At 41.5% G+C, this 21,542-nt stretch overlaps 2 protein-coding genes across 12 annotated transcripts; one reads left to right on the top strand and one right to left on the bottom strand.

Moving 5' to 3' along the window:
- Nucleotides 1-1,381: 1,381 nt before the first annotated feature.
- On the bottom strand, nucleotides 1,382-15,249 carry miga2 (mitoguardin 2). 2 transcript variants are annotated; one of them, XM_042059242.1, is made up of 16 exons: nucleotides 15,023-15,249; nucleotides 13,541-13,777; nucleotides 12,980-13,184; nucleotides 12,009-12,124; nucleotides 10,836-10,956; nucleotides 10,596-10,726; nucleotides 10,028-10,145; nucleotides 9,785-9,891; nucleotides 9,550-9,659; nucleotides 8,657-8,729; nucleotides 8,479-8,565; nucleotides 5,681-5,779; nucleotides 5,261-5,395; nucleotides 4,376-4,429; nucleotides 4,169-4,285; nucleotides 1,382-3,872 (listed from the first exon to the last, which is right to left on the bottom strand). In XM_042059242.1, exons 2-16 carry the CDS (start codon nucleotides 13,634-13,636, stop codon nucleotides 3,633-3,635), a joined length of 1,809 nt encoding a protein of 602 aa, XP_041915176.1. In that variant the 5' UTR covers nucleotides 13,637-13,777; nucleotides 15,023-15,249; the 3' UTR covers nucleotides 1,382-3,632. The 2 variants fall into 2 exon arrangements, with proteins under 2 accessions (XP_041915176.1, XP_041915177.1); XM_042059243.1 differs by having other exon boundaries at nucleotides 15,084-15,249.
- A 524-nt stretch (nucleotides 15,250-15,773) lies between these two features.
- On the top strand, nucleotides 15,774-21,397 carry LOC121680074 (alpha-N-acetylgalactosaminide alpha-2,6-sialyltransferase 6-like). 10 transcript variants are annotated; one of them, XR_006021550.1, is made up of 8 exons: nucleotides 15,776-16,018; nucleotides 16,496-16,563; nucleotides 17,117-17,314; nucleotides 17,702-18,111; nucleotides 18,475-18,582; nucleotides 19,325-19,744; nucleotides 20,017-20,072; nucleotides 21,174-21,397. XR_006021550.1 is itself a non-coding variant. In XM_042059245.1 (6 exons), the coding sequence occupies exons 2-6, from the start codon at nucleotides 16,532-16,534 to the stop codon at nucleotides 19,506-19,508; spliced, it is 858 nt and encodes a 285-aa protein (XP_041915179.1). In that variant the 5' UTR covers nucleotides 15,774-16,018; nucleotides 16,496-16,531; the 3' UTR covers nucleotides 19,509-21,397. The 10 variants fall into 10 exon arrangements, 2 of the variants coding, with proteins under 2 accessions (XP_041915179.1, XP_041915178.1); XR_006021545.1 differs by having other exon boundaries at nucleotides 20,644-21,397; XR_006021547.1 differs by adding an exon at nucleotides 20,644-20,759 and having other exon boundaries at nucleotides 19,325-20,072.
- The last annotated feature ends 145 nt before the right edge of the window (nucleotides 21,398-21,542 follow it).

Here is a 21,542-nt window from a genome sequence, read left to right as displayed (position 1 = left end):
CAGCCAATCAAAACACACAGGCGCGGTTATGCTTTTCAATCATTCAGCATGCAGAATCGGTATGAAAAAAGTAACGCATGCAGAAGATCAGACATCCAATAAGATACGTGTTGGGGAGAGGCACTGTCCAGTTTACTGTCCCATGCATGAGTACTGTACTGCTAAAAAATATTATTTAAACGAATAAAGATCGTTCAGTCTAAAAATGTCCACATTATTTTTTTTATTCATTTAACAATAGGCTACAATTGAACAATGACCCTTATCTGAAAAAAAACATAGCTGAAATCCTTGACCTCCCCTCCACCTGCCCTGACCAAAATCTTCCCACCATACAGATGGGGGGTGTGGACAATATGGAGGCCTTTGAATAGACCTTGTTAACTCAAATAACATGCTGAAACAAATTCTGATACAAACCATTCAAGCTTCAAGCTTTGAGGATGACAAAAAATATGGTTTCCTTATGGTTTCCCCCCCCCCCCCCCCCCAGTTACTTCATGTAACTGTTAAGACTATAGAAATATACAACACAACTACCTCTATTTTTTTTTAATATATGTCCTATATTTCTATTTTGATACATACATGTTCTATATTTCAGTCTTGCACTTTAATTTAATGTTTATTGTCTATGGCTATGTCCATAGTATGTCTATGTCTGTATTTAAAGCATGTCTATGTCTGCATGGGAAAGTAAGAAACGAAATTTCAATTCTTTGTATGACCAGTGCATGTAAAGAAATTGACAATAAAAGCCGACTTGACTTGACTTGACTTGACTTGACTTGACTTGATAAGTGTGGATAATCCTGGAAAACCGAGCAGAACAGGAGTATTAACAAAATGAACTAAACTTCTGTCTAAGTCAAAACCCCCTGGTCTTTGTCCGATTCCCTAGGCAAAAACCAAACCTCTTCTCTGCAAAGCCAGTCAACCACTTGTATGTGTGCACAAGTAACTGTTGCATTTTTGCAATTAAAGACTAGACTGGTTTTGCCTTTAGCCATCATCTCTGTTTTCACAAGGCTTATTATAAATACACATGTATACTGAATATGGGCCCACAAAATGGCCCAAGGCAATGGCCACCATTAGCTACAATGTACAAGTTGGGGAAATTCACAAATAGGTGGTGTCCGTGGCAGTATGTTAAAACATTCCATCGTTCACAGCTCTCTGCAAGACTGTTCAACCAGTTTTCTCCAAGTGTGATGTGGGTGACCATTTGGGGCTTTCATGCATTTGCAACTGCCATATCAAGCTTATATAAATAAATATCAAGATACTGCTTGTATAAACACATTTGCAGTAAATCTTTTTTTCTGAAAGAGGGTTTCTCTAATCCCTATACAAAAAGGTTAGCAGACTCATGGACAGCTTGGGAGAAGGCATGAGTATATTTCATTATGAAAACAACAAAATACCATTTCATGAAAGTACAATGTCAACATTTTGCTCTGGCATTGTTGAAAAAAGGTATACAACAAAGGCATTTACATGATCCTTGCATACATACACAGATTCAAGAGGAAACACTGCAGATTTTATCTTCATATCATCAACAGCGAGCAACCTATGTGTATTCATGCATTTTCAGTTTTTGGGACAGCCTCTAAAAAAGCCATTACAGAAAAAGGTCCATTGGCTTCATTACAGCATCACAAGAACCAATGGAGGAACCCTACTAGGCGTTTCCTGTGAAGTGATGCTTCCCTCTACTTAATGGAAAATTACTGCTGCGCCTTTTCCCTGCTGTGATTATACCAGTGATAGGGCGATCTCTGGAGCATCAATGCAAAACTCCAAAAAAGAGGTCAGTTTACTGTATGGTCAAGTTTATATTGTTTTAAGGATTAGAGTTCTAGTTTTGAACACAGACCTCCTAACATTCTCCTGATAACCTCATATGGTAGAATTACTTTATATACAGTATTACACGGAGAGCAATCATTAACTTAGTAAACCGCAGAAGTCAACTTAGCCTTTAAGATCTCAGATAGGCCAACATTACAGGCTGACCTACGCCAGAAATGGTTCAACACAAAATAAAAAAAGTAAAATCACATAAAATCACAATGGATAACACCAACACTGTGTGCGATGTTCCTACTTCATAAAGTGCAAAAGGAGCAGAGGCAGAGTTAGCGGGTGTCGGCAACAAACACATTACAGATCAGAAGGCATTTTGGGGAAAATAACCGATAACCTATTAAGACGTCCTGTCAAAAATTACGATTATATTTACAGTTACCAGGTCTATGATGACAGCAGCCATTTTCATAGGCAGAGTGTCAGCCTCAATGCCATTTTGTCCCTGCCCCTTCAAGGAGATCAGAGGCGAGGGGGGTGTAAATGAGGGTGTGTACACTGATTATGTCACAGCATGTATGCTCCCACAGCTGCCACAACCACAACGGTCAAGTGTGAACGCTTAGCTCACAAGTGGGTGTAGGAGGAAGTTACAATGTGTGTGGGTGGGTGGGTGGGTGTGTAAAATGAGTGGTGACTGGTTTGAAGGTGTGTTAGTAGGTGAACGAGATAAAGGGAGAAAGACAAACAGACCAAAAAAACAAACAGAGAGACAGCAGTGAAAACATAAAGAGTGAAGAAATGTATAGGAAGAGTAATAAGCCAGATAAAGTTCCAAAACCAGACACTGAGTTGTCACAGCGATGTGATTGCCCTAGTCAGCCTATTTAGATTTGGAGAAGAAAACAAACACTCCTCCATCCCAGAATGCCTCAGTGAGAGCAGGTAACATAAGAGCATGATGTGATGATTCATCACTCCTCACATGCCACAACTAACAGCTACTCTTCTCAATTCATTCTGGGAAATGTCCCTTTCAATTCAATAGGATAGTGCCATTCCATTATCATGGAATAAATAACCAAAGCTCAATCATTAGTAATTCATACCCTTCACTTCAATTTGGCCAAAACTTGGGTGTGGTACCCCAACCACCTGACACCCATCCACCTTGCAACCACATATTATTGCATTCAGTGATGTTATATGCAATAACACAAACAAACAAATATACATACATTTACATACACACAAATACAAGATTGATAATATTAAAACTGATATTCAAGACACGTTTCTCCCCCCCAACATTTCAAAACCCAAAGAGGAACACAAACCATTTTGTTCACACCCACAAGTGTACACATGCGTGTGACCGTGTGTCCGTGTCCGTGTGTGTGTGTGTGTGTGTGTGTGTGTAAAGGCAAGGGATCAGGATCAGATATCAGAGCATCAGTTAGCCTTGGTTCTCAGGTACAACTCCTGCTTCAAGAACAAGGGATGACTCAGCTTTAAGGGGTCTATCTTGACTGTGAATGTCTGGACAGGCTTGTCCAGTTTGTAGGGCTAGTTTAACAGGTTCGGTTTGCTAGGGTCGGTTTAAGGTAAAGAGCTGGTTAAGAAGGTCCGGTTCACAAAACTTTCCTTTGTGGGATGGTCCTGGCTACACAGGTAACCTGAAGTCCATTACAGTAGGTCTACTTCACAGATCCAGCTAGCAGAGCTGGTTCAGGGGGTCTGGTATGCAGTGCTGGTTTAGAGGTATTGTTTGCACAACCAGTCTGGATGCGCTGCAGTGGCCCAGGACAACAGTCCTAGTCTCATTCATGTGCAGCATCGGAGTTGACCTGTTCTTTGTCTTGCTCCAATGTTGGGCTGTGTGTATTGTTGCTTGGTAATGCACCATTGGATGCAATCAGGCTATCTATTCCCAGGTAGCCAAGTAGGATGTCGCTACGGCGGTGCGAGAGCCTGAGGAGGTCTTCGGCCAAAGATGGACAGGAGACGAACCGCACTTTATCATGATCAAACATGTCTTTGAGGTACTGCAGCACTTGTTGCTGTGGACATACACAAACATTGCAGTGGTCAGTTTCATTCACTGTGATTCATGATTATTCAATGGAAACTAGGCTTAGCATTTCCTCAAGGTCATTCATTCACCCACTTTTGCCCCACATTAGAATGATAATAAATTAGTCTACATAAGAATTAAGTACACATTTATCAAATAACCGATATAATCCCACTTCCATACATAAGAGTACAAACTCAGACAGTCACAGTGCAAATACACACACACGCACGCACGCACGCACGCACGCACGCAACTGGATGAGAGGTATGAGGAGCCCACCTTGAAGATTATGCACACCTCACTCAGGTGCTGCCTGGGCCCCAAGAACCCAAAGGCAAGAACTGGACTGACGTGTTCCGAGATTGAGTAGAAGTGGGAAATAAACCCATCAGGGACCTGCAAACACAGGAAATGGAAATGTCACACTGACACTGTATTGAGAAGGTGTGTGTGCCTTGGTTGTGGTTTGCAACCTCATTTACTCACCATCAGTAAACGCCTCTTAGCCTTCAGTACAGACCAACAAGCTGTGGCAAGAGCCTGCAACAGGGAGAAAAACTTTAACTATGGGCTTTGGCTATTTTACTACCTTTACTTTTAAGCTCTTATCTCTTCATTATAAGGGCCATCTATACATGCTTATATCTTGTTTTTTCAGGACAGTCTAGGCTACCCATATCTGGGGGTGTATGGCAATACAGAGTACATAGGCATGATTCATTTGTGACCGTTGTGTATCCTGTGGACAGAGAATGAGGTCATGTTTTTTTGTAGTTGTTGGATTCCTGTAATTTTTGTATATAGTGTATGTAGGTGTTTCTGGAAAATGTAGATATGTGTATGGATGTATGTATGCACTGCATTACTGAACATGTATTGGCTATTGCTGTGATTGGATAGTTACTTGCCTGTGTAACACCACTGTGTGATCATGTGATCACTTAATTGTACATATATGGGTGTCTTTGGATTGTTGACTCACGTCTGATGAAGGGCTTGAGTGGGCCCGAAACGTCACGGTAATTAAACTATAACTTGGGAGCATATACTGGTGTTGCGGACTTTTTTTTTTTCCCCTCTCTCTCATTTGTGAGCTATGGCACCGAGATTAATAGGTGTGAAGATCAATTCAATTTCTCACAAACTGTTCATCAAAGCAACTAGCGGCTAGTACCGTTGGAAAGCTGAAGTTGTGCGGCTTCATGTGATATGCATGTGTTATCTGTGTGATGAGTACTCTGAGTAATTTAACAGAGACTAATGGGTTTGTGAATTTGGACGCAGTGAGCACAACGTCACCATAGAGTTAATCACCCATCCAATTACTTTAGTAGTCCACCAATAGTGTGTCAAGTCAAGTCACACACTTACAGTTTCTTTGAAGCTATCAGATAGCCAACGGTTCCTCAAGACAGCAACAACGGATGAAGGGGGGCTTTCAAGGTCCTCAAAGGCATCCATTAGAATGAAGTCCAATACAATGTCAAAGAAGTTCATACACACCACCTGCGTTCAGAGATAAGTACATCAACAAAATGGATGAAGGTATTGTTATGACCAATACACCATTTCCATCTCTGTCACTATTGGTAAAAAAAAGACAGAAAATTTGACTGCAGCTATGCATACAACTGAAAAATATAGCACTTGGGATGGGATCTATCATATATTAGAAAAGCATTCGAACACACCAAAAACCCACATTCCCACTTTCTTTTCAAAGACACACATGTATTAGTCTCTCCATTAGACATAACTGAGTGAGGCGGTCTGAAACAAAAATGTACTGACCCCTCGTCCTTCTAACTCCATCTTGGTAGTGGGCCAGGTCTCCTCCCTCTGGGTATACAGCAGCATCTCCTCATAACTCTCCAGGAAGGCCTTTGGACTCTAGAGGCATGCAAGAGGAGAGAGGGGTAAGGCATACCACCAGACTCAGTGGTTGGACCCTTGCTTTTCCAACTGTACATATTACGTTTTATGATATGCCAAAGACAAGGAAGTGAGTGAAATTGTAGTTAATCTCAAAAACTTGGAGAAATTACTTGAAAAGCACATTCTTATTATTATGCTCCATTGTGGCACAACTCATGAATACCAGAGGTGGGAGTAAGTCACACATGTGCAAGTCACAAGCAAGTCTCAAGTCTTAACCTTCAAGTCTCAAGCAAGTCCAAGTCATTTTTTGTGACAGTCAAGCAAGTCAAGTCAAGTCATAGCTTGGGTCAAGCAAGTCAAGTGAAGTCATAGCCAAATCGTTGAAATTCATGATGATTTACCCATGTTTTCATTTTAAAATAAGCTACAATAGGTTAGTTATGAACTGCTGGAGTTTTATTTGTAACAAACAAATAGACATTGCATTCATTCAAGCCACATAGCCTACATCTGAACGGTTTAAATGTATATGAATAAAAATAAATGTATTTCAAGTAGACCTATTATAAAATTGCCTATTATTGTTTCAATATGCCTCAAAGCCTAGTTACATCAAATCATGAAAATATATTCAAACAGTTCAAGTTAAACCTGTCCTGACCTGTCACATCTCCAGGGAACCAATAATGTTGAAAAAGTGAACTAATCAATCAATCAAACGCTGCCGCCGACGTCACTGCCAAAGTTTGACAAGCGCGACAGCGCAATGGGTTTTAGGAGGGTTTAGGACCGTCAATGCTATATCATATTATACATAAGCCTAACATGTGAAATAAGCTACTTTTCTATGCTGATTGCTGCCAGTTAGCTAGGCCCACTTACTGTTGTTAGCCTACTACTAGGCTGTAACGTACAGTGTTGGGGAAGTTACTTTTAAAAAGTAGTGTTTGCTCGTTACTCGTTACTTCTCAAAAAAGTAACCCGTTACTTTACTTAGTTACCCTCTATGGAAAGTAACTTTTTACGTTACTCGTTACTTTTACGTTACTTTAACGTTGCTCGACTTCGGGGGGAACCCAATATCTGTTCCTAAATGTGTAGGCCTACATAAAGTTCTACTATGGACAGGTATTTCTTTTGTGCTCTTTATTATAAAAAATGCCACAAACCGAGCACTTGACAAGAAAACATTGGGCTTATAGGCTTCAACACCACCACTAAAGCCCTATGAAACAATATCAAATAACATAGCCTCGCTACATCTTGGGCATATAGGTGAACACAAAATATATGAGGGCTTATTTTATAGCCTTATACTCTTTCATTAAACAGGCGCTCCTCCGAAATTTGGTGCAAAGCTAGTGCAAATCGTATCAATAGGCTGGCAGTTGAGTAAACGGCAGTAGACAAAATCAGGGGACAGTGTAGGCTACAACTAACACTCACATTCCTCCCCTTAGTTTCAACGAGTTCAAAGTATTGTCAATAGGCTACCTCCATCCCTCAGACGTTAGCGTTGGCTGCGTCTCGCTTGCCATGATTGCTCTTCATTGCCACCAGCCTCTGTCACGTACCGTGTGGAGCTATAATTGCACTTCATGCTACCAGCCTCTGTCACGTAGGCTGCCGTGTGGAGCTGGTGCCTATTGCGCAAGCGCGCAGCTGAGAAAGCAGCGTCGCTGTCAAATCTGTCCCTGGGAAAAGTAACGTTGCGCCAATATGAAAAAGTAAGTACGTTACGTTACCAAATTTTCAGTAGTAACGCGTTACACTACTTTTTACTCGAAAAAGTAGTTACGTTACTGTAACTCGTTACTTTGTAACGTGTTACACACAACACTGGGATGTGTTTAAGAGGGAGGGAGAAAGAGAGGCGCTTACATTGGTAACATTTTCGCTATATCAAGATTAAAAAAAAATCAAAGTTTCACTTTGCCATTTCACACATTTTAACCTAATATGGCGTTAACTAAAAAGCATAATATATTCAAAGCCAACTCTTAACATGCCTCAAATTTGACGTTAGAAACCTAACACGACTAACTTCGGATGAAAATCAACGTGGTGGTGGTTATGTCGCTATTTTGCACACTGGCAGACTGCTGTTCATTTCTCCTTTGACTTGTCAGATACATCATCTGTGAAGCCAAACATTATTATGTTTTGGTATAAACGTAGAGCCTTCCATATTTGCAAGTTAGCCTACCACAGTCTGTCTCATTTAATCTGGCACTTGCTGTTGGTCTGTCGCGTCGCGTCGCGTCACTTGGTACAATGACAGGTTCGCTCGCGTGACAACAGAACCTAAGCAGATTTTCTAAAATCATAAATTTAACTTCTTAATATCTATGAAAAAAATAGTCATTTCAAGTCATTTGTCTCAAGTCTAAGTCAAGTCTCAAGTCATAAATAGCAAGTCAAAGTCAAATCGAGTCTTTTATACATGTTGATCAAGCAAGTCTCAAGTCTTAAAAAATGTGACTCGAGTCTGACTCGAGTCAAGTCATGTGACTCGAGTCCCCCATGTCTGATGAATACAAATAGCAATCTACTACTCCTCTTGCTAATTTCACAGAGCTTGTTGCCATTGAGTCAGTGGGCTGCAGGTTGAGTACTAATTTTAATGATCCACTTAGATGATTATGTCACTGACTGCAAATAAATAATGATAGGCAGAGAAACAAGAACAGAGTGAGTTCATCCATGTTCACCTTATTGGCTTTGGCCATGAGTCCAGAGATCATCTGTTTCCCTGTCTCTACGAAAAACGTCCGATGGGCCTCATCAACAAGGAGAATCTACACAACACAAACCCAGAGTAAGATGGCTTTATATGTTTATGTGTACATATACCAACACCCACAAAAAAGAGAAACTTTGTCTGATTACCTCAAATGCCTGTCTGATGCAGTGTAGTTTGGCCAGAAAGTCATGGTCACTATAGCACTCCAATAATTCTGTCCTAGGGAATAAAACAGATGGGGGTTGGTCAAGAGTGTATGTAAAGGCACATTCACACCAAAAACGATAACTATAAACAAATATCGTTCTCGTTAATATGAATGACGACGTTCCCACAAACTATAACGATAACGATATGAAGAACGATATCATTGGGGATCAGTTTCAGAGCAATTTTGAGAACGATAAAAAGCTAATAGCCAATCAGAACCCATCAAATTTTAGCCGTCACATTCATTACCAAGGAGAGACTTTGTTTATTGTTGTTCAGTGTGAACGCTTTTATCCTTATGGTTATAGTTATCGTATATATCATTATCGTTCTTGGTGTGAATGGGCCTTAAAGGAGCCATATGTAAGAAAGATATTTCAATTAATCATAAAATGGCCCTGATATTTCACTAGACATGAAGAAATCATGTTCATTTCAAATACTTATATCACTGACAACAGTAGTCCGGCCAGGATATTGTCATTTAAAAAGTGAAGTTGCAGCCCTCAACTGATGTTGATGTTGTGTTTTGTCATGTCATGTTGTGTTGTGTTTTGGCCTGATGCGCCACCCTCCACCTATCTACTAATCACGAAGTCAGTAGTGTTTCGCCATCCGGGTTGGCAACCTCGAGTCAGGGGGGAGGGGGAGGGGATACACCGCTCTTCAGTATTTTGAAAGTGATTGCAGTACCAGTTTTGGCCACAATCTTACATATGGTTCCTTTAAGGCTTTCATACTGAATGCCTGGAGTGAACATACTTTGGGTCTACATTACAGGAATGGCGGTCTCTGTAGGAGGATGATTAACTGCCTGATGAGGGCTCACCTGAGGGATCTGCAGACCACCTTGTCCTCACGCACCAGCTGCAACGCCTCCTCATACAATGCAGATGGTCGCAGGGGCTGATATACACATTCCTCTAGAGAATCAAACCACTACAAACAAACACACACACACACACACACACACACACACACAGTTAACTACCGCACATAAATCAACTGAGTAGCATGAAAGTGTGGGAGGGAGAGAGACAAATGGAACAGGTTTAAGAGCTAACCTCTGCGGCAGAGAAAAAAGACTCATCCGATGCAATTGTTGTGGCATCGTCGTCATGTAATCGACTGGAGATCTCGACGTTTGGCAATATCAGCGTTCCTTCGCTCTCTGAAGAGCACAGGCATAAGTCAACACCGACAACACACACATACAAAGAAAATAAATATCATAAAACATAAACATGTTAGTGATTTACTTTATTTGCTACTGTATTTTGTCTGTGTGTGTGTATGTGGTCACATACCCAGATCAGCAAGCAGGCTTTCAGGAGGGATGGTTGAGCCAAAGTCTTCCTGCAGGTTGTAGGCTCTGTGTAGCAGGGACTCAAGCTTCTGGGCAAACTGTGTGTTTTGCATCTCAACCTGGCATAGATGAATTACACACACAGCTAAGCACCAAGCAGCACGTGTTCATACCAACCACATATAACACATGGACCTTTAACAAATCAACACTAGTCATACAACTAACACCTTCCAGGCACTGTGTTATCTAGTTATTGTACTACTTTAAAGTACTGATTACCGTAACTATGAATAAATAAAAGTAGCCTAATGCTATAAACTTCAGTCAGTGTGCTGTCTACAACTGAATAGAGGGCACTGTCACAATTGAAATCATGTTAGATAAACATGCAGTCTGGCCCTCTGAAGAAAGATATATGAATAGTATTTGTGGTTTCTATGTGTCCACAGTCTATTTCCTTTAGGTTACATCTCTAAATCAATGCATAATATGCAAGCTGTGCATTTCATATACTTGTTGTGAAGGGGTAAGGTGAATGTGAAGCTTTTCTGTATTTGTGTCATTACTGGAAGTGCATTTGCTGCCCCCTGCAGGGCTAAGCTGTTACTGCTAGTAGAGTCATTCCGTGAGCGAGAGCGATGCCGGATGTTCAGGGCCAGCTCCCATTTCTGCAGAGCCTCTTCAAATAACTCCATACCTAGGAAGAGAAAAAGAAAGAAAGCTCAAGTAGTTTCAATTGTCGTCACGGTGACATCTCAATATAGATGGACATGTATGTAAATAAATAACTGCTACTGAATACATACCCATGAGGTAAAGGTTCTCTGCATTGACATCGTCTACTATTCCCGATTCTTCGGCTAGAGCTGCCACCTCCAAAGGCATTGACTGACTGGGCGAAAGGTTGGGAGAAATAGGTACACGCATCTAAAAAAAAACAAAAAAACATTATACTAATAAGACAAGTTTGTACATGCTGAAAAGTTGAAATAGAACGATGGCCCACAAAACCAACCACATTAGACAAGCTAAAGCAGTGGTCCCCAAACTTTTTCTTCCGAGGGCCAGCTCACTATGCCTGGCTCCAAGAGAGGGCCAGAGACTCGGAGTAGTATCAGTAACCATAAATAGCTTAGTGCTGTGAACAACAGCAGTCTACCTTAGTTGAATATTCTATTACATTTAATCATAGGCTATTGCAATTTAATATTATTGTTAGCTGTGTTTATATTGTCATCATGCCATATCAGTGTAAAATTAAATAATACTAATAAAAATACGTTTGCATTCCCAAAAGTATTAGCAGGGAGTCCCAAAAGTATATTTTATTAAAAAATGTGTGAACTCTGAATTCAAGTTGTGAATATCCTACAAATAATTTAAAGTTCTCAAACTATGAGAATTTTATGAAGTGCTGAAGTGGTCTGAAATGACCACCATTCTAACTTTCAGTCACCTGATAAGAACTTTGTGAACTCTTTGTATGAACATTTGAAAAACATGAGTGAAAAAAAAATAGAAATAATTATCCCAGAAAGTCCCAGAAATATGACTTGAATAGAAGTTAGTTAGTTATTAACAATTAATTGATAAACTTTTAAAATACCTTGAGCACTGATGCAGTCCGCATAGGCCTCTTACATTGTTTGATGGCAAACGCAAAACAGTGCCAAAACAACCACCGGTGGACAAAATGAGTATTACATGTGTACTGTTAAGACTCGCCATAGAGAATGAATGGGGGAAATTGCGGAGGTTTTAGTTTGACGATGTTGTACTCCCGTGCGGGCCGGATGCTATATACTACGGACATGTTTTGGTGGGCCACCCAAAATGAGGTGGCGGGCCGTAGTTTGGGGACCACTAAGCTAAAGCATGAGTGTGGATGTGTCAGTGGCCGTGTGTGTGTGTGTGTGTGTGACCTGCAGAAGAGATACTGTGGCACTGAATGAGTGTAGGTGTGTAAAAGAGTGACCTACTGAAGCAATGCTGTGTGAGGAACTGGAATGCTTGCTCTGCGCCAGGGAGGAGATGCTGCTCACGGTGTCCTGGCTGCGAGTGCTGGGGCTCATAATCTGTCGCCCCGGCGTGGGCCCTAACACAAGCACCCAAAATATTACACAACCCTCCATAACACACAATGACACTGGCATAGAGAACAAACCTGTAAAAGCATGCGGTTACCACCTGTGGGATAAATTTTATATGTCTCTCATTGAATGTTTAGTATACCTTACATACATGTAGTGAAATCTAATTGCCATCACCCTACTCTGACCCTTGTGTCTTTTGCAACTCCTAGGTTGGAATGTTTAGTTAAATTAACCCCTGTGTCACCGAACTGTGGGTAACCCTCAGGATGGGGGGTCGTAAACATTTCTTATCTCTGTTAAAATACTAGATGGTTAAGTGATCACTGGAGGGTGACAACTTGTGATTTTCCATGGGTGCGGGGTAAGGGTATAAGAGTTGGCTTCACCCACAGATGTGTGGGCTTGTTACTTTGACATTCATGTGGGTAACATGCTCCCGGCGTCGTGAATAAAGCTGCAGTCTCGGATTAATTTTGACCACACACCTACAATACTGACTACAATGAATTCCATTAAACATGATGTTAGGAAGCTCTTATTTTTTACAACTCTCAACTACAGGAATGAGGAAGGAGTTGATTGTGTTAAAATGACATTTACAATAATTACCAGCAGCAATCATTTCTCCCTCTAAACACCACACGCTCACATGTGATGTTAACATCAGTCAGAGTTTAGCAGTTATTATGATATTAACGCACCAAACAATTCAAAGGCCCAAAGAAACACGTTGAAGATTTGATCTGCAGTGAATTTCAGTGGACTGCAGAGCTCCCTCATTCCTGAGGAGATCCCAGGATTAATGATTCCATGATGCACTAGTTTGTGACATTAAACAAACAGCTCGACAAACTTACCTCTCTTCAGGGAGGTGGGCCGCCCCGTGCGGATCAGCTCTGGTATGGGTACAGTCTTCTGGGCATCTTTGGACCCCAACTGTTTCCGCTTCCTGCCACGCCGTTTCAAGTGGTGGGCAGTCAGCGCCAGGGCTACACTGCCCAGCGCGGTGGCGAACAGAACCTTCTTCAGGCTGGGAGAGAGGCGCAGCTGAGAGAAGATGGACTGGAAGAGGGGGTGGTGGTGAGACAGGAGAAGTGAGAGCAGTGGAGCCATGAACGGGAACAGGGAGACAGGAAATAGAGGAGATTAGGTTAGGGTTAGGTTAGATGTGTTGAGGCGAGAGTGAGAGAGTGTGAAAGAAGCAAATGAAATGGATGAACAATTAACACCATGATAGCTACTTTTTAGCACATCGAAGACAAGGAGGTTTTATGGGTGTGTAAGAGAGACATGGAGCGTTAAAAACAGAAATTCCATATTTGTGAGGCTGTCTGATATTGAATGACTGAGGTGGCCAGAAGAAACCTTTCTCTGTCTGTCTATGAGTATGTGCATGTGTGCATTGTGCGTAAGCTCACCTGGCCAAAGGTTGAGTAGAGAAACACAGGGATCTCGGCCACCGTCATAGCCAGGGCCTGCATGATGGACATGCCCTCAGCTTGTCTCAGAGACATCTCAGCTCACGCCTTCCCGCCGCGCCAGCAGTCCTTAAGGCCTGACCCCTAAAGGGTTGAGATTCAGCTTGGTCGTCTGTCACTACGTTGCCTGTGGCTCTTCACTGGGCCCTTGCCTTCATTTTACCAGTCCTGCAGTTCCTACGGAGCAACAAGATGACTAACTATGAGTGGAACAATCAAGAAGAAGATTCAAAACAGGTGGACATAATGCTAAAGTGAGGGGGACCACACAAGCTATGCAAGTGTGTGTATGTGTGTGTGTTTCAGTGAGACCACAAAGCCCTGTTTATCGATTGTGGAACATGAGTACCTCAGAGCACCTCTGAGACAATGTTATCTAATCACTGGGCGTGTGCAAATATTTCCTTGTAATGACCTTTCAATTAGGCATCACATTGACATTTTCCTCCCCCTTGAAGTCTCTCTGAACTGAAATGAAATGAAATGTCTGAAGCAACAACACCAAATGTCCGTCTAGTACAATAACTAAATTAAATGTCAGAGTAATGTCAGAGCTAACTACTTAACAGGTTAACAAACTCTTATCACTCACTGAAATGTGACTAGACATTGCGCCCTACATATTTGTAGGGCTAGGTGTTACGATACTGTATGTGATAACAATCTTCCTCGGACACCTCATTGGTCCACCTATGCACGTTTCAGCATGCCCTTGGTCAAGGCATACAGCTCATGGCAAAACATGCTTTTTAGACACTAAGTATCCACTCCGAGTATGCTTAACGTAGTGTTGAATGAACGGGACAGCCACATGACACCGGTACTGCTGCTGCATGGTGCTCGCTACAGTAAAGATCAACGCAATGACATTGGCACACCGGCCACGTAAAGTTGGCTAGCAAACTAGCTAGCGTCAACAAAGACGAGTGATTGATAAATACTTGACCCAGCTTGATGAAATGTACACAAACACCGAAGAGAACAATCTTGGTGTGACCTAACATCTATAACCATTAACTATCAAAGTTAGCGTCAAGTGTAACCCTACTAGCCATTAACCTAACGTTAGTTGAAAGGGATATTGCCTAGCCTAGCTTGCAAGCTCGCGGTTGATAATCGACAACTCCGCTTTCACACCAGTTACTATAAATCGGACAACCATTTCGATATTCACAATGTTAGACTTAGAAATACAACATATTAACTTTCAAATGCTCCGTTTGGAATGCAGGTCTTGTATATGCTAGTTCGCTAACTAACTAGCAAACTGAGCTAGCGAAGTTTTCTACTAGCCAAATCACGTTGACTTGCTACTCTAACGTTAACTCATAATGTTATGCTCTCTGCCCGTGTAAGATCACAATGGTACTTCTGTTTACCTTTCACCTAACATAATTTACAAATTAAGTACACATTACTTACTTTGCCTTCCTCTTCATCTAGTACAGTAGAAGGACATCTTCTAAGAGCGTCTCAAACTAACCTATGATTCCAGCTGAGGAGGTGAATCCACGCGATGCTGTCTACTCGTTGACAGATTCCAGTGTCTACCAATGACTGCTCGATGTTTCAAGAATGGAACGCGACAGCGTTTGCTGAATGACCAGTAGGATGGATGACTTTTGCTTTCCCTCTCTGAATGTGCTGCGCGACCGCAAGATGCCAAAATGCTTATTGACCTCTCTGACCTACCTATCCTACATGTGGACTTATAATTAATTGCATGTACACCTGATCTTCTTTATTAGGGCTGTGTATATGGCTTTATATATCGGTAAAACTATATTGTGATTATTGTAATTATTTTCAAAAAAACTGCTAAATATTTGGAGGTCTGCAATATAACCTGGTGGTCACTTTAAATTCATGGGTCATTATCACATGATGATGCTGAATAAGTAGGCTATGTCTAAAAGGTCAAAGGATTAAACTTCTGATAAAAACTAGTAGAATAGTCTATTATATAATTGAAATAATAGCATAACTTATCTGGAATAGTGCTAATAGAAGACTTTAGCCAAATCAAATAAGATACAGCCCCACACATTTTAATCATGTCGCAATAGAAATAGAGGCCTACATTTCATTGGCTAAAGGCGTGCAGAGGCAGAATTATTATGTGCACATTGAAACAAGACTGAACAAGTTTAGTCTCTACTCCAATACCGACTCCTAAATTAGTGAGAGCCACTCCTGCAATTTTCCAGTAGTTTTATTAAACCGGTGCACTAGTGGCTTAGATTCACCAATGTTATTTCAATGCATTTTAATACACCGCAGTGTGGCTTCATCATGATGACGCAGACATCTCTCGAGCCCAACCACGCAGATGCAGAGAGACGTGAAGCAGCTTCCCTGATGTAGCCTGCAGAAGCTCCAAGTATCCTCTGCAGAAGAGGGATTTGTCAGTATGTCGGGGTAAGTCAGATAATTATTAACGTAATCGGATAAACTCCGCTATCAGATATCTTAGCAGCCTTGATCTCGACGTTGAGTACAGATGCGGCGGCCATGTCTAGACAAGCTGCCCACGAAATTATGATAGCCCAGCCATCCAGCTTCTCGCGCATTATTCATGTTTTGCCATCCATGTTGCTTGCTGTTCCTTAAGTATTTAACGGCGATGAACGACTATTGCAGTAATGGACATATTTATCTCCGATGATGAAATCATATTTTGTAAACAATTTGTCGTATAGCGGCATGGTTATTCGGTCTAGTCTCCGCTTTCATATTAGGGCCTGTCATATGATGGATTCTAAAGCACGGGAGAATACCATCATCACACGAGGTGCATGTTTTGAAGCTGATGCGATCTTTGTAAACGCTATTAGTTTTTTTTACGCCGTCATAACCACATACTAATTCTCGTCTCTCTCTCTCTTGCTGAAACAGGGAAGAAGATATGAAAATGTGATTGCACCCTCTCTAATGGAACTATGGGATTTATTTTGGTTGAAAAGGTGGGGATTTTAAAACTGTTACTTGCTAATGTATGAGAGTATGCCTGTTATATTTCAGCTGGGTTGTCTCATTAGTGGTTATTAGGCCAGCCTGTTTGACTTAATTCTAATCACCTCTTGACTCTTGATTTTCAAAACATTTATAGCGAAAGTTTAAAATGTCTGAGCTGTTTTTTGCAGATATTTTGAACTGAGGAATTCAATTAGATAAGTAGACATAATGTGGCAGTATTGCTCAGTCTGCACCTGGCATTACTGGATACCTGCCATCAGAACTGTGGCAGCTAATTAACACACACATATGCCAAACTTCAAACAGCACTCAGAGTAGGAGACAACCTAGTTGAAAACAAAATTTAGAAAGATAGTGTAGTTAACAGCAACACCAAACTATGTCTCTCATATGAGTGGTGCTAGGTTATTGTTGAATTGTATAGAGAGAACATTTTCAACACACATGCTGGTTTGAGCTGGTTTGTAACTCAACACAGCTTTAGGGTAATGCACCACTGAACACATCCCTGTGCTTGTTTGACTGTTTCCATGGTAACAGCCAGGGCATCAGAGTCAGCGGATGGTGGTCTTCGGTGCCATCTTCCTCCTCACAACACTGCTCATCCTCTACAGCTCCAACAGCGGAAACCAGCTGTACAGTGCTGTCGGAGGAGGGAACTATCATTACGTGTCCAAAAACACAAATCTGAAAAGATGGGCCACAAGAGATGCATATGTCCCGGTCTTTGGAAACAAGGTGAATTTCAGGCGTGTGGAGATCAGAGACATAGGGAGTGCTCAAAATGAGTACTTGAAATCATGGACATGAAAGAATGTTTATACTTACAGTGCTTGCTAGTTAGTAGTTACATATCTATAAACCTCCCTATGGTTTTGTATTACAAGATTCAAGAGTTATTGCTATTGCAATATGCTAATATGATCTTTAACTGGCTTAGTTCTTAACTTAAGACATAAATGTTCATCTGTCATCCCCACTATGGGATATGTGCTGTCCATCACCTATCCATGTGTGCAAATACAATTATGTTACTTTCTTTGTATGCCTGTGTGTGCTGTGTGTATTTGTGTGTGTGTGTGTGTGTGTGTGTGTGTGTATGTGTTTGTGTGAATGTATCTGCAGACGCTCTTGCTGCGCTGTGGCCAGTGTGCCCTGGTGACGAGTTCCAGCCACGTGCTGGGCAGCGGTGTGGGTCCTGAGATTGACAGTTCTGAGTGTGTGATCCGCATGAATGATGCTCCCACCTCTGGCTTTGAGAAGGATGTGGGGAACCGAACTACCCTGCGTGTGGTGGCACACTCCAGCGTGTTCCGTGTGGTGCGCAGGCCCACTGAGTTCCTCAACTTGTCCGCTGACATGTCCATCATCTTCTGGGGCCCACCGACCAAGATTGGGAAAGAGACGAAGGGCACCCTGTTCCGGCTCATCCAGAGGGTTAGTGCCACCTACAGGAACGTCTCGTTCTACACCATCACCCCCAGCAAGATGAAGAAGTTTGACTCGCTGTTCCAGAGGGAAACTGGCCGAGACAGGTAGTGGAGTGGAACCTCTCACTTTCAAATCAGAAATATTTCACATTATTTCTTAATATTATTTAAAATATTATATTAGCTCTTTATGTTTAGCTCAATTCTTGTAAACATGATCATATGCAGAATATTATTTTTATACGGCTCATCACAATGCTGTGGAAAGGGACTGTCGGGACTTTTTTTCCAATAACGACCAACGGATAATACAATATTCCTTACCTGTAATTGTATTGGATGGATGTCCTCAACTGAAAAGAAAAACACTGCATCTGCTGCACTGTCTGATATTTGTGAGAGAGGTGGAAGGCTTTCTTGTAATTGTCTTTTCTTTCCTGCTCGTCTGTCTGTACTGCGCTGCCACAGAGAGAAGTCTCGCTCCTGGCTCAGCACCGGCTGGTTCACCATGGTGATCGCCATTGAGCTGTGTGACAATATTAAAGTCTATGGAATGGTGCCACCCAGTTACTGTGGGTAAGGAGACATCCCCAACCTGAAGACAATCTGTGCTGTTCTGTTCAATTTATCTGTGCTGTTCTGTTCAATTTACATTTTCAGTTTACGTTTAGATTTACAATTCCTTTGTGTTTGCTTACAAGATCATTTAAGGGAAGAAGATGTGTTTCAGTGTTAGGTACTGATCTATTTTGTGTGAAGCAGCAGTAACAAGTGTCAGTGAAATACAATGTTATCATTAATTGATGGGTCAGAGTATGCCAGAAATGATGCCAGCCAGGTTTCCTTAAAGTGGCATTAATGAACATTGCTTACATGCCAAAAGCTGATTCAAAATCATCATGAACTAGTGCCATCTTTCTTGCGCAATGCACTCTACAGTATGTCTGTTGTTGAATCATGAAAAGATAAACCCTCATTTTCTACATCCACTTCCATTTGCTGGAGGGATTGCCATTTTACTGAGAAGTTGTGGTAGTCTGAGAGTGTGTTTTTGTGTGTGTGTGTGTGTGTAAGTGAGAGAGATAGAGAGACAGAGAGAGAGAGAGAGCAGAATTGCCAAAGGGTGTAGCAAAGGGAAGCAGCTTGTTTATGTGGAAGTGGACTATGATGCAGGTTGTGTGGAAAACAGAAAAGATAACAAGGTTGAGTTTTGCACGGCCCAAACTCGGCCCTCCACTGAGGCTGCTTCATGTGAATATTAATATATCTGCCCTGTTCGATTTTAATTGATGGCAACACTTTGATGTTTGCATTCCAGACGGAAGCAGCCAAAGCGCATGCCGTATCACTACTACAAGCCCCGTGGGGCTGACGAATGTGCCATGTACCTGCAGAATGAGAAGGGTCGTCGTGGAAACCACCACCGCTTCATCACCGAAAAACAGGTGTTTTCACGCTGGGCCAAGCTCTACAATATCACTTTCTCCAATCCCACCTGGTAAAAACATAAAACTGGAACCAACTGGATGGCAGGATGTGTTTGGAGCAGAATTTGAATGAATGTCTCTGAGGGTTATATAGAGTGACACAGAAGAGATAGATACTACCAAACAGAGCTTTCACTGCAGTAACAGGCCTCCCTCCTGTGAGTAGAGGTGTATGAGGTGCTTTCAGATTCAGGCCGGGAGGATCTGTGGCAGCTCATAGAGACTTTTCCTAAAAATCTGACACTTTCAGGGTGAGTAAGCTTCACACTTTTCAAATCCACTTTGAATGACCATTGATCCATCTAAACAACAACTAAAAATCTAGAAGAAAAAAAACATCAACATTGCGGATGTTGTTTTATAGATTGAAATTAGGTACTGTGAAAGAATGTGCTGCCCCCCTCTCCGTGAGGACTGTAAACGTGTTTTGTAAATTAATGAAATGCTAATTGAATGATTTAAATATGTATTTTTACATGTTTGTAATATTTCTCTTCACTCTGCCAAATCATGACTGCTGTAGAAGCAAAAAAAAAAGGAAATCTTGACCATTACGTCGCTGTGAATTTTCTGACCCTTGTAAGTACATTTGTTTTTTTAGCTGACCAGCTATTTCAAGTACACAGTTCTGTGTCAAACCCAGGTTTGTCCCAAAGCCACTTACTTGAAATAGGCCTCAAGATGTCTGCTGGGCTTGTATGCATCGTTGTTCGATGTTACCTAGGCGATACTGTAATGGAATGTTGCTGCAGCACTGATGCTGGCATCCTGACTGACTGTAGCCTCAGAGTAATGCACATTTAAACCTTTGTGATTCAGTATTAAGGTCACCTGGTTGGTACTTTGTGTGTTTCTACTATGCTTGTTCCTTGATATCAGACTTTAGAGACACCTCTGGCATGCATCAGCAGAGCATTTGTTTGCAATGCCTTCAGAAACACTTTTGTTAAGAACCATGATGGTGGCAGAGTTCATTGTGGGATAACTACTGTGGGACATTTTAATGGGAAAAGAGACAAGGGTGGCAAATGATCGTATGGTTACACAGAGAACTGCTGTGTAATTCTATTGGCTGGAATGTATACCTTTAGCATTCCTGTAAACAAAATTCTCTTTCTGCACATTAAATGATGATGTCACCCCCTTACAGTATACTACAACTGGCCTCTATGCTGGACTTCAACTAAGATTCACTGCCACCAAAACGGAAATAATTGATGAGAGAAAAATGGAAAAGTATGAAAGTAGCCCCCAAAGCTCTAGCTGGTATGTCTTGTTTGGAACCTCTGCCACACCCTTGGAAAAAGACATTTTAGCCATGGCACCATTAATTTTCCATCACCACATTAAGCTCTCAAGAGTATGCTAGCATCCCTGAGTAACAAGAAACAAACAACACAAGCCAGACAACCAAAAAAAAAGATGACCAGATGTCAGTGTTCTGTCATTCTATCTGTTTCTGAGTCAGTTCAGGCTACAGGTCTGCAACTTATTTTGCATGCTAGAAAAGTGGAAAAGTATTATGATTATAGACCCTTTCAAGAGAGTTCCATTATCAGCATCATAGTTGGCCCCACAAGACTTCCTTTTTAACGTTCCATATGTTATCTTAATGCAGAGGAAGTAGATTGGGGCCCAAATAGAACGTTCAAGCATTGTTTTTGTTTACCTTGTTGAAAGGGTCTATAGACATGCTCTGGAGGGAACACACTGGCAGAACTGTGAACTGACTTGACTTGTCCAATGGAATGGATTGGAGCCTTCGTGCCGTCTACTTAAGCCTGCTAAGAAGAATGTAAACTTGGTTTTCATCACTGACTTTTGCTGTATTGTTTTCCCATAGATGAAACTATTGGAATGTTCTGTGGTACATCTGATCAAATTACACTTGTTTAAAAACCAAACCCCTTGTTCATGCATTTTCTTTGCTTTGTGGGTGTGAAACTACATCAAGGAATTCATGGTTCCCCTTTTAAACACATACTTGTCTTTTAAGTGTATTTCTGCACAAAACTGCTCACATGAAGTGGAAAAAATAGCAGTCCCTTC

This window comes from Alosa sapidissima, chromosome 13 (genome assembly GCF_018492685.1).
Source record: "Alosa sapidissima isolate fAloSap1 chromosome 13, fAloSap1.pri, whole genome shotgun sequence".
Classification (NCBI taxonomy): domain Eukaryota; kingdom Metazoa; phylum Chordata; class Actinopteri; order Clupeiformes; family Clupeidae; genus Alosa; species Alosa sapidissima.
Note: the sequence above shows the minus strand (reverse complement) of the source record. Positions and strands in the feature narration are given on the sequence as shown.